This window comes from Argiope bruennichi, chromosome 11 (assembly GCF_947563725.1).
Source record: "Argiope bruennichi chromosome 11, qqArgBrue1.1, whole genome shotgun sequence".
Lineage (NCBI taxonomy): Eukaryota > Metazoa > Arthropoda > Arachnida > Araneae > Araneidae > Argiope > Argiope bruennichi.
This window is the reverse complement of record NC_079161.1, coordinates 4,057,728-4,071,486: the sequence shown is the minus strand read 5'-3', so window position 1 is coordinate 4,071,486 and position 13,759 is coordinate 4,057,728. Positions and strand designations below refer to the sequence as shown.

General features: G+C 30.8%; 1 protein-coding gene across 1 annotated transcript in view; it reads right to left on the bottom strand.

Moving 5' to 3' along the window:
- Positions 1–1,766: 1,766 nt before the first annotated feature.
- Positions 1,767–13,759, bottom strand: part of LOC129957218 (bestrophin-2-like) — a 105,845-nt gene continuing 93,852 nt past the window's right edge. Inside the window, exons 11-13 of the mRNA XM_056069442.1 lie at positions 9,008–9,130; positions 4,906–5,136; positions 1,767–2,323 (exon numbers count right to left, since the gene is read on the bottom strand). Of these exons, the coding sequence (XP_055925417.1) occupies positions 2,185–2,323; positions 4,906–5,136; positions 9,008–9,130 (493 nt within the window). The 3' untranslated portion in view covers positions 1,767–2,184. The remainder of the gene's footprint in view (positions 2,324–4,905; positions 5,137–9,007; positions 9,131–13,759) is intronic.

The following is a 13,759-nucleotide window of genomic DNA, read 5'->3' as shown; positions in this document are numbered from 1 at the left end:
CAACTATTGGTAAAACAAATCAAATTAAATGATTCGGATTAAATAATCTTCCACTTCGAGGAAATCGCGAAATAAAAGGATAGTCTAATAATTGAAATTTTTTATGTTTGATCGAATTATTAAGTAAATAGGACGATGTGCTAACGGATCATATAATCAAAATAATAAATTCGAAAAATAGAATTGTGCATCATTTAGCACATAGTTCAAAACAAATTATCTCTGCATTAGGAAATGAAGTCCATAACAAAATTAAACATGATATAAAAGCAGCCATGTACTGTACTATTCAAAAGGATTGTACTCCTGATATTTCCCATAAAGAACCAATTTCAATCGTTATTAGATATGCAAAATTTGAAGAGAACAGGCTAACTATAAGCGAGTCATTTATAGAGTTTATTGAAGTAACTGGATCACAACAGTCATTTTTGTGATGCCGCTTCCAGCAGTGTATATAGTAAAAAAAACTTTTTGGGATATTGCAACGTTTATATTGCATATTTTTTGCAATGGGAAATTCTGCCAAAACATTTAAACATTACCCTTGAACCATTATGTGACACTCGTTGGGGAGCTAAAATAGATTAGGTGAAAGCAGTGTATACACAGTTTGAACAAACTTGTAATGCCTTTAGAGGAATTTTATTGACGTTTAAATTATGTAAGTAAAGATAATACAGCGGTATTCGAAGCTAAAAATTTATTAGGTGCAAGAAATGTCATTTATTTTATGTTTAATAGTATTGTTTGCAATATTTTCCAAAATTAACACTCAATAAACTATTTCAAGCAGAAACAATTGTTCTGGATCCGGCTTTCAATTCAGTCAATAAAATTAAAACTGAAATCCAAAATTTAAGAACAAACTTTAACACATTTTTCCACGAAGCAAAAGTGCTAGCACACAATTTGAACATTTTCCTGAAAAACGAATTCGAAAAAGGAAAAGATTTACGTTCCGAAACTGTATAAAAAAAATAAACAAACCCGGTAGAGGAATTTAGATGTTATTTTTTTAACACTGCAATTGATACTGTTATTGTACAAATAGAAGATGGGTTTAAAAGTATACCAAATAGTATTTTTGATTTCAAATTAATCACCGACTTAAATCACTAAAAACTTTAGAAAAACCTGAATTAGAGAAATGTTCCAAAAACTTTGTAAAGTTTTATAACACAGATGTAGATGAAAACCTAATCCAAGAAATTTGTTTGTTTTGGGATTTGATTTTGAATGAAAGAGATGTAAATAGCGCACAAGACATATTGCAATGCATTCTAAGTAATGATTATAATGACTTATTTCTAAATATATCAACAGTGTTAAAACTTTTCTTTACGTTGCCAGTTACTACAGCAAGTGCTCAGCGCTCTTTCAGCAAATTAAAACTAGTAAAGAATTATCTTTGGTCAAGCATGTGTTCAGAACGCTTAAATGCATTTGCTGTATTAAGCATCGAAGAAGAAATCGCTAAAAATTGTAATTTTTTTGAAGTAATTGATGTATCAGTAAAAATCATGCATTAAATAAATATGCATTAATAATATATGTTCAGATTTTTTTTTTTTTTTTTTTCAAATTAGGGCCCTAAATGACTTCTTGTATCCAGGTCCCTTTGAAGAGAAGGCCGTCTCTGTATAATGTTAATTGTATAATTGCATCTCTATTTGATTTCTTCTATTGGAAATATAAAAGCATTTCAAAACCAGCCATATTTAGGCTGGTTTCGTAACCATTTTATGTTACTGAATGGTAGAAGGGATCAAATGGATCTAAAATCTAAAAACAGGAATAGTTGCATATTCAGCTATGACACAATAATTTATTTTTAAATTTTAATTAATCCTCATCCTGTACAAATCTTTTTGTGCAGCTTAGAGAAATAAATATATTGGACGTTTGTACTGAATGTCCAATATATTTATCCAATATAAAATGTCCTTTAAATAAAATAATAAATAAAGTATATCTCACAATTTGTTCATTTGAGTATCGCCATGTCTTATAACTTGCTTTCCCATTTTTCATTGCTATGGAAGTGAAAACTGTCTGTTGCAAAAGAAGACTTCAAGCACTTGGAAGGAATGTCGATATAATATTTCTAAAATCGTGATTATAATACACTGTTAGCAGTTGCCTATGTACACATTCAGGTTCTTCCTGAATCAAGCAAAAGTCTTAGCACCCACTTGAATCCAATGGTTTCTTCACGGATACGATGTCTTCCAAGTCTTCGTCTAGAAATGCTAGAGCCATCTTAACAGTGTCTGCGGGCGATGGTTCTGGATCACTTTCCTCCTGCTCTGTTTCTGAAACACTGAATATTCAAGCAATAAGAGTTTGTCATTAGCTAATTGATATTAAATAATGCCCAAAGCGAGTATAAAAATGATTTTAATTTAAGACTAGAGCTGTAACTATACTGTTACAGATGAGGCAAAATGTTAGAGATTTGTGCTGTAGATCAGTAGGTTATTATCTTACCCTCCCGAATAAAAAGTTAATAGAACATTTGCAAATTTGTTTTAAATGGATGTGTCTGTCTCATTTACTAAAGTTTTCTTAATTTCGGATTAGGTTTTAGAAACTACTTATAAAAAGCTATATATTTGTTATGAAACTTGATGATAAAATATTTCATATACGTATCATTTGCCTGAAGTGTATAGCATTGACATCACTTTTAACTATTTACTGTTTTGAATCAACATTCCAGGATTAATAATAATAAAATCCTGCTTTAGAAATGACTTGGGACAAGGGAAGTTGCATAATCAAGTAATGCTATAAATCGGATATCCCTTTGTCAGGAATGTTGGATTTTGAAAAATGGCTGTTTTTGCTGAAATAAAAGCTCAAAATAAGTTTTAAATGTATTGTTGATTCAATTAATTAAATACTGAATTATTTTACTTTTAAATTATAAGATACGTTGAAATCACTTAACAGTATTATAAAGAATGAGTTTTACAGCAAGCGAAATATAAGAGAACGATGTAATCGTGTTTCTTTGGACAAACATGCACAGTAACCGAAGACTTGTGCCTTTGATTGTGGTTATTTGATACGAGCCGCCTGGAGAAAAGCTCTGTAAAATTTTCAGTTGAATATTTATGTACTTTGTCCCTTAATAATTTCTTCAGCAAAATATTAAACTTCAAATTTCGATAGTCGCCTAACTCATGTTATTATAGGAGCCTTATGATATTTTGTTCATTGTATTATATCTCTAATTTCTTGTAAGATTTGAATTTGAAATGGAAGAGAGAAAACTTCAATAAATAAAAAAAGTTTTTTTTTTTTTTTCTGAAACCAAGCATATTTTTTCAAAAAAATATGACTACAAAAAATCGAATCCTCCAGCATTGTAATCTTTTATGTACCACATTATATTTTTATAATTTATACAATAAAAATTTCTCCGATTCGTCATAAAATTCTTTTTTACCTTAAAAGAGGTATAAATGTGTTAAATAATATTTTATTTCAATATACTTCTGAAACTAATTATGAAGTCTAAATTTTATAAAGTTCTTCGATTTTAAAATCATTCAGTAAAATTATCTTGACAATCTAATGTTTCAGTCTTCGGTCATGCTTGACCGAGTTATAAAGCTCCGAATCTCATTATTTTAGGGCAATCAATTGTTTCATTATTTTAGGGCAATCAGTCTTGGAGGAAGTCAGCGAGCTGATTGGCATATTTTCTTCAAGGCGATGGATGGTGAGATCTAAAATTGTGCGTTTTTATAGATTCAAGACATTAAAATTTCATAACTCAGTGAGTTTTAAATTCAGAAGGGTGGGATTGCATAAAAAATTTTATTAAATATAACTCAAAGCTGAGGATTGCATAAAAATTTATAATTTTTAATTAGCCAGAACATTTATTGATTCCAACTATATAAAATATAATTATTTTTATCATTTAGATGATTTTTATTAGATATAACGTTTTTTAATAAAAATTTCGAAATGAGCTGTTGCGCCTTGATGAGAGTGGATATCCTGTATATATTAGCCTTAAACAAAACTGATTTATGGAATTAATAATATAGCTGTTTAAAACATATCAAAAACTTTTTCTTGTTTTCATTTTTAAGAAAAGTTTTTATATTTATTTCATTCCAAGCAATCTAAACTAAAAAGTATACTGTTCAATCCGCAATTAATTTGACCTGAGTCTTGAATTTGATTTTTTTTGGTCAACAACACACTATAAAAGATAAATTTTTCTTAGCATTTGCAGCGCGCTTGCGTGGGTTAAATTTTATTTTCAGTTTGTGGGAAAAAACTGTTGGAAAATATAATTAAAATATTTTTAAAAACAATTCATTGAAAATAATATGAGAATTTATAGGCTAAAACATTGGTATTATTGAAAAGATTATTTTTTAAACTTTAATTTAAAAATCAATTTTGTGCTGTAATATTTTCGGACGGTATCGGAGGAAAACACCAAAATTTCGCTTAATTCTTAATTAAATAAAATTCTAATTAAAAGTTAAAAAAAATTGTTCCGAGGTTCGCATTTCCGCCTCCCAAAAGATGTGTCAAGTTTGGTAGCTCTAGCTCAAACGGTCTGGCCTGCAGAGCATCAACATGCACACACTTTCATCTTTATTAAAAGAAAAGATAGTTTCTACATTACGTACTTTATTTTTACCCATTACAATAGGAGCTGCAGCTTGTGTCTTCGATTTTGTTGTTGTTTCTTATGGCACTCGTCATAGACGAGCCCGCTGACAAATCGTCAGCGATATTAAGCCGAGAGAGTTTTTCTTGTTTTTAGTAGCGCCATCTAGGACTTAGCTACTCAACTTCGATTTTGTTGTTTGGTATAATTAATGCAAAGAAATTTCTATAATGTATACTAAAAGTTACAGCAGGAATTATTACCTTGTAAGAACATGAGCTGCAACAGCAGAGGGCCTGTGCCGTCTGTTGTAGTTATTTGGTATGGTCAGTGTCAGTGGATTCGATTCATTCCCAGATAAGTTTCCAGGCTCGCTTATGGTGCTGCCTCTTTTTCCTGTTTTGAAAAATGCAGTAGAGGCGTTTGTTGGATGATGCTGAACCATTGGCTCCATTACACCTTGATCACCAGCAAGGCTGCCTCTTTTTCCAGGCCTATTGAAAAGAAAATTTTATTAAAAAAGAGTATTAGTTTGCAATATAATAGAAACGTGTTTGTTCTGACACAGTTTATTAAAATTTTTGAAACACAATGACAAAATATAACAAATGGGTTTATTTGCGTAAATGGAAATTTTATCTGTAAGAAAAAAAAAAAAAAAAAGAACTACTGTCTTTGTGTGCTTTGGGGTGGGTGGGTGGTATTGTCATTTGGGAATACCTTACCGTCTGTCTAAAGCAGTTAATTCAGAAGAAAATCTTCAAAAATGATCATGTAAGTTTCTTATTCATAATTATTTTTAATGTCATAATTTAAATTCATAAAACTTCAGTTCTTAACATTCATCGAAATTTAAAATATTAAAGATGTATAATTTTTAAAATTTTGGTAGGAGATATATAAACTAAAACTATGCTAAAAATCATTTCAGTTTAATAAACTGTTAATTAAATTAATGAACAAATATGTAAAAATTAGATATTTATTTTATTTGTAAAAATTTAAAATATCTTAAAATTATAAACAAACTATGAGTGTTTCTTTATTTAAAATGAAATTCCCTGGAAGCAGGTGGCAACGCCTGTTTACTCCGCGCTAAAGAGATGCTGCATGTCTCACAATTTGAGATTGCTTTAAATAAGAAGTTGCACTTTTACGGTCAGAAAGGAGAGATGTTGCTAAGTGTCCGATGTCCCCGTATGTAGGCACCAGGGCGCCAATTTTTTAACATATAAAAATGAATTTAAATATTATACAAAATTATGATTTAAAACCTCAAGAATATTAGAAGAATATGTTCGTTTAATTTTCTTAGATTTGTAGTCGTTAAAAATCATAATAACGTAGTCATATGAAAGTAGAATAAATTTATCCACTTCATATAAAATCAATCCGATAGTGACACCTTTTTCCATCGGGCTGCCATCTATTGTTTGTAAAGGAAATGGATTGCTACTTTTTCTGTCACATTTCACTTTGCTAAATGGAAAATTTTAAAATCGCTTTTCTTTTTTGTGATCACCACCCTAGAAGAGAATATTTTGTATCAGCCGAAATTTCAGTAGTCTTCAGTAGAAATCTCCAGGCTTATTGAAGTACGGTTACGGTTATCCAGCAAGTTTCTGTAGCTAGCTATCACCAGTCTGCAAGAACTCTGAGAATGCAGTTTGTATAATCCACAGAATTGTTGTTTTTGACCGATATTGGTTCAAATTAACATCTTTTTTCTCCTTGTAATACTGAGCAGATTTAGTTATTGAAAGAAGACATCGGACCAAGCTGAGCTGAGGAATGGAATGCGTTATTCTGCGAGTTTATATTGCTGCTAATCATTAATTATAATAAAGATGAATGTCTGTTTCCTGTGTGTTGAATCTCTACAAATTAGACTGTTTGATTTAGAGTTACCAAATTTGGTACACTTCATATCGATTTTTTTGAAATTTTTAATTAAAAATATCAATTTAATATTTTTAATTAAAAGTATTGTCATAATGTCGACAAAAGCTCAAACTGAAAGATTAAGAAGTTAATTCTCCCAGCAAATTAAACCTAGAGAAGTTTCATTTTAAACACGTGATATGAAATAACATAAATATGTAACATTTTCCAGAGAAACAGATGCAAGAATAACACCGTGACTTTTAAAATTTCTGCATTATAATTCGGTAAGTCAGTGTGATTTAAAGCAAATATTGTCAGTATGAGTTATATGATTATCAAAATTTGTAGTTTAAAAATGTTTTGCCGAAGAAGCCATTAATACCGAGTTTAATGTAAAACATTTAATTAAAAATTTTTTGCAACTCCGGCGAAACAACTGGTGACCGAAGGCGGCTAATTCTAATCAAGCAGGCTCTGGGAATGTCGCTTTTGAAATCCCAAGAATCATTGTTTTTGCTCAGTTTTAATTAAAGATATGTTCTTGGTAAAATTCGAATCTTACATTATTCATTAATTAGATCAAGGAATAAACGAAAATTAAATATTATAATGATGAGGTGCATACACTTGTGGAATTCCGAAATTAAACATTCTTTGTCTTCATGAAGTTTCAGTTATCATTGAAGATATAAGATAACATTTAAAAGGAAAAAACTGCATAACACACGATTTTGCTTTATAAAATAAAATGTTGTGAAATAATATAAATAATAAATGCTGGATGAATGTTAATAATGAAAAAATATCAGATTTGTTTATTTCACTTTTTTCATTATTCTTATAATAAGTATAAAAGAGTGCAAAACTTTCTATTTCATCTTCTTTATTTAAATAATGTCAAAACGTTGTTTTTTTGTGTATCATGAAAAGAATGGAAACATGGACTTCAAATATTTGTGGTATAAATACTTCTTCAGTGCGATACCTAAAGTCTTGTTTGGGAAAACAAACTTGAAAAAAAGAAAACAAGAAAGATATAATCGTGAAAATATGAATGAGCACAGATACAGTTCTTTTTTGGAGATAAGGAGCTAATAATAAATTGTCCAATGCTTCTATTCGGCTCATGCTCTCTTGAATTAAAAGACCCATTTTTCTGGTTATTCGGTGTTGAATGCAACAAAAGAAAAAAAAAAAAAAAAAAAAAAAAAATTTCAGCTCATTTTTTTCATAAGATACACATGTTTTAAACTCTCCTTACTAAATCAGGAATACCACATCCTACTCCAACCCTGAAAGAATATCAGAAATCTCTTCAATAAAATTGAAGCCCCAGAAACACAGTGAACATGATGCCGCGTCACACTTAAAACTTGCATGTTTCCCCGATATGGCTTTAGTCATTCTTCCCCTTTCTTGTGAAGATTGTAGCTGTCCGACTTCCTTTTGTTTTATAAAGGCCATTTAGCTTATTCATCCGTTTCATGACAACAAAATGTAATTTAAAAAAAGAAGAAAAACGGAGAAAAAATAAAGCACGTCTGACGAGGGTCACTTTTAGTAACAGTGACTGTCGGCTCAGGACTCCGACAATCATAAAATTCAAAGGTGTCATTGCTGTCGTACCTCAAAAAAGGTTGCGGACCTGTACAAGATCGCGCTTGCACCCAGAAGTAATTGCTTTGCTACTTTGTTTATTTAATTTCTGAAGGCATAAAGAATTCTAGAAAATCTGCTACAGCATGCCCTTCTCTTTTTATCGTTTTCTCGTTCACACGCTATCCCTCCCACATTGTATGAGTAAGGAGGCCCACTCGCCATCGGGCAACGTGGCAGTTCGCCACTGCGCACAATCATCAGAATCTAGACGCAGTAGTGATGCCCTTCCAGCCACTGGCACATTATGGTGATGTGCATTTAAGGTCACGAATGTGTCCTCCATAGATATTGTTGTGTAACCATGGCGGTTTTTTTGGCGATAGTACCTGAAATTTGAAATTGTTTTCAAAAGTATACAGGGCCCTTTAATGAGTGTTCGTTTAATAAAATTCAAGATTGATCTGCAATATGGCTAGGGAAGACTTTTCATCTTCATTCCCTGCTGGTGGTGTTATCCATCTGCATTTGCTGTATTCACCAGATTGTGACTGTCATCACTTGTTTCTTCGCTGAGTTCCATATCTACTGGTGAAAACCGTATAAAAGAAAATGGATGCCTTCTGAAAAAGATTTTGCATTCAAAAGTCATCAAATAGGACCCAAAAGACCTCAACGTTTAAGTAGCATTCACCATTCTCCAAGCTTTCTAAAACATCCATTTTAAAAGTATTATCTATGAATATTTTGAATAATTGTGAAAAATGTGTTTTTAAGCTCATTTTTGATCATCAATGGACTCTAAATTTTCCGTGTTATAAAACCCCATATTTTGTCGCGACCAGTAAACAACAACAACAACAAACAAACAAAAAAAATTCTTACCTGTTTATTATATTGAAGTAACCGTCTCCGAACAGGGAGTAGTTGGAAACTTTTCTGTGGTTGGGGTTGTCATATTGTTCGAAATTAAGTGGTTCAGTTCTACCGTAGCTCTCACCTATAGGTCTGAAAAAATCGAATAAATCTAGAATTAAATAGTTATTTTTATTGTCTTCTAGGATTTAAATATCACATCATCTCTTACTCAATCATTCAGCAGTATCGAATAAATAAATGATAGCACAAATGAAATAAAGTACAAATTTCAGTCAGAAATTTAGAACTATGAGATTACAAATATATACGACCGGTTAACAGTTTGGAAACGTTTTCTTGTTTAAAATCATTCCCCATGCATATCGACAGTTTTCTAAGTTTCTGTTGTATGCTCACGCCTTATATTTTACTTTTATATTAGAAAATAAAGTTCGATAATATTAATTTGCGCAAGATATGACGATCTCAAAACACATGAAGTAATATCTGCCGCTTTATCCAAAATACTAGAATTCCAAACTGAAACGAATACACAATGTTGCCATACAAGAAAACTAAATACTATATACGCAAATAAAAAATGTTGTACTAAAGCAAGATAATCTATCACACAGAGAGACAATAATGGAAAATCACTTGTTTGTAGTATATAGCGTAGAATAAAAGTTGTTAGAGTCATATTAGAAACGAAACACACAACATCAACTGACGATAGGAGAATTGAAAGACTATGCTAAGTGACAAATGAAGTGAGCGAAGGAAATTCTCCGTGAGTGAGTGCAAGGTCTGTTCGACGCAGACAGAAAAATTTTGGTGTAAATGCTAGAATTCTACAAAAAAAAAAAAAAAAAAAAAAAAGCAAAGCAATTTTTATCTTTGAAACAAAGGTTTAAAAGATTAAACTGGGGGCTAAAACCTATGTTAATTGGACAATGTTATTTGGAGTGATGAAACCAAAATCTTCCTATTTGTTAACGATGGTCTAAAATACTTAAGACAAAGAATTGAAGAAGACACACATCCTGAGTGTATTATACCTATAGTGAAGCAGCTAGTCAGTGTCATGATATGAGACATCAAAATTGTGGGTAGAATTTCTGTGATAAATGAAAATATAACTGCCCAAAAATACATAAATGAAATACTTTAGCCCAAATTGCAGCCTTTCTCTCATGATCTTTTCCAAGAAAATCAAGCATTTATATTTCAGCAAGATTCAGCTCCATGCCATATCGCTAATGTGTGCAAAAATGATTTCAAGATAATTGCACTCCTTTATTGGAGTGGCTTCCAAGTAGCCCAAAACTTAACCCAATCGCAAATTTATGGAAATGGCTGAAGAAACTTGTGCGTGAATAACAACCCAGCAATAAAACTCAGTTAATCGAAGCAATAGTTAAATCTTTGTTTCACATTATAATAGCTGATGAATTTAAAAAGTTAGTTCACTCCATGGGAAGGCGTTGTAAGACCATAATCAAAGCTAAAGGTTACCCAACTAAGTATTAAGTGGCACTGTCAGATTATTTGTATTGTATATTATCTTTTTTTTTAATGTATTTTATTTTTCTTATTTATAACTTATGCTGTAATAAAATTTACTGTATAGAAATTATTCCTGTAATATCTTGAATAATTGTATTTTCTACCATACATTATTTTATGGCATTACTTAAAAAACAAATTAGGTATTTTGAACTCTCAAACATCAGACAGTTATTTTTTTTCTAAAGGATTCCACAATTTTGGCCACCACTGTAAGTAGAGATATAATTGTGTCCAAAAGATAAAAAAAACTTCCGAATGCTGCAGTTTCTGCAGGTGACTTTACAAAACATGAGCATATAAATTCTAGAAATATATATTCAGTTATCCGGGAAATTCTTGCTTCCAGCATTCTTTTATTTCAATATTAGCCACTTTTGCCGACCCGTTAGTCTGGCGAAATGAATGGCCGCTAAAAATTTCGGTCAACAATTTTGCGTAATTATGTCTTAATGGTTTTCTCAGCAAAGTATTTCTAAATTTCAAAATTTGTTGGACATTGAAAGCAGCCTGATGTCGTTCTCTTTATTGGGGATATATATATATATATTCCCTTGTTTTTTTGTTTTTTTTTGGCTGTACATCCTATTCCTCCCTTTACACCCTATTATATCATAAGAAAGAGAAACAGTATTTAAAAAATGAGCGTACTTTAAAAAAAATTCTTGATTGCTTGGTTTTGAAATTAAATTTTAATTTAAGTGCAACAAAATTTCAAAAATTTTACTAGGAGCATATCTCATACTTAATTATATCTATTATTTATTATAATAAATTTTATTGTATAATATATACTATTTAGTATGGAAACATGAACCGAATCTTCATATCTTAAACATCAAAAATGAAAAAAACTAGGCTGAAATATCAGTAACACCAATGAAAAGGATTCGAGTTTTACTTCAACGAAATACATTATGTATATATTTTACAACAATACCAGTTACAATTATACTACCAATTTATATTGTGTTTGTATAAATGTATTTCACAAAAATATATTTCACATTTTTTTAATTAATAGAAAAATATATGACAAAAAATTATAGAGAAAGAATTCCAAAGTTTCGCTTCATTTTTTATCAAAAATATCAAATTAGAATTTCAAAACAATCTTTCTGTTTTGTACATTCCTACCATCCAAAGAATATAAATGCCGAATTCGGTAGTTTAAGGCTAAACGATCTGGCTGATAGTGCACCAACAGGCATTCACGTATTCTACTTTATTATTAGTTGAAATTTCTGCTTTGACTAATACTTATTTCCGATTGCTACTCAATGAAAACCTGCTGAAAAATGATAAGTCATAAAAAGGGCAGTAGCATAACTATTTGGTTTCTTTGAACACATTAGTAATTGTTTCAATTCAAGGCGAATAACGCATGATCACCTTACACATTGCGCGAAGATATTCCATCCAAACTGAACTTTCACAATTCGATTTACCTACCTCCGGGGCAAAACTAAGAACAGAGTACATGACATGCAGTCGGCTATAATTAACGTTCATTCCACTCATTATTTTGTTTTTAGCTGTCGACAGAATATGAGGAGGAGAGAGAAAAACGCCCTTGAAGCGCTCGGTCATTCCACGTTAGTTTTCAGAAGGCAAATCTCACTTTTCATTTTTGTTGTAAACAACGTATGCAAAAAGAAAATACGGTAATCTTATTTCATGATCATCCTGCTTCAAGCATCCCAATCAACGGGAGTAGTCTCTCTAAAACCTTATCGCATACTTTCTAATAAAAGTGTTGTCATTGCAAAAAAAGTGAGACATTGGATAAGGTAGAGAACGTTTTGAATGGCATTGGCGTACAATAGTTGCAAAATATCAACCTTTGGCATGAATTTAATATTTTTACTGAATCTGTCGTGTGGTCCTTAGCGAGTCTTTTGGCGATTCATTCCTGGCATGTGGTTAATAGTGAGAGATAATCGAGTTTTATTTTAGCCGCGTTTTTCCATACCGATTGAAACCAAAATCTGATACAGATATACAATTTTATTGACAAAATTACATACCAGATTTGATATATTTAAGTCATTACATTGTTGAAAGTACAGGCCAACATACAATCAACTCCTTCTTGTCGAATTTGGCTCAAAATGTGAGAGGTGTCCACAATATAGATGTTAAAAATGCGTATCGAATTTTATTCCCCCAGCTCTCTTCGTTTCACAGCTATCGTGTCAGCTTATATTCAAATAGCTGAACAGACAGATTTCCGAATAAATATTCTGAATAACAGACAAATTTCCGAATAAAAGAATCCTCCGAATGGATTTTGATCAAAATTTGATAGTAATTTACAGATTTGGTGTAAAGATCATATACAAAATTTATCCATATAGTTCAAAGCGCTTTTGAGTTATCTTTGTCACAGGTAGGCAGACAGACTGCCATTATTTAAAAGTGAGTTTTTCAAACCCAATTAGGGCTGAAACGCGGAGATTTTTCAACTCTCTAGTTCGAATTTTTTTGACGATTATAATATATATGCTAGAAGGTAAGATTTCATTTTTGAAATTAACTTTAACTGTTTGCGTGTACGATAACCGAAGAACGCAACTATCGGCACATGGTCTCTATCTTAAAATTGCAGATTTTTTTCGAAAATCATCGATTTGATTGCGAACACAATGATTAAAAAAATTGCTTCATTAATGAAATTTCATTTGAGCGCGTGATTATATCAACAGATTTTATCCAGACAAATTTCAGCAAAGGGGTGATAGTCAGTCGCTCTGTATATTTATGTAACGCTCTCTCTAACGGTTATATCACTCTGGACAAAAATATAAATAGCCTCCCCTTAAACATATTATTTTTAAAAATATAATTTTTATTCTAAATAAAAGTCAGATCAGATGTCATAATAAACTCGTATAGTTCAAAAAAAAAAAAAAAAAAAAACATGTAGCTAACATAAAATTGATAATCGAGTTTAGCAAAACAGAAGGAGTTAAGAAATACTTGTAGCCATAAGCCACAAACTGTCACTTACAGCATTTTTCACATTTTATTGCTATTACAAAGAAATGAGTAATTATACAATAAAAAAAGCAATATCAATTATGCTGATAGATAAATTTTATCATTAAGAATAAAATTTTACCATTAATAATATCAATTCCTTCTCAATAAATTTTAGTTGTAAAACTTTTTTATCTCGTACTTTAAGTTTATTTAAAATGCAAAAATTACGCA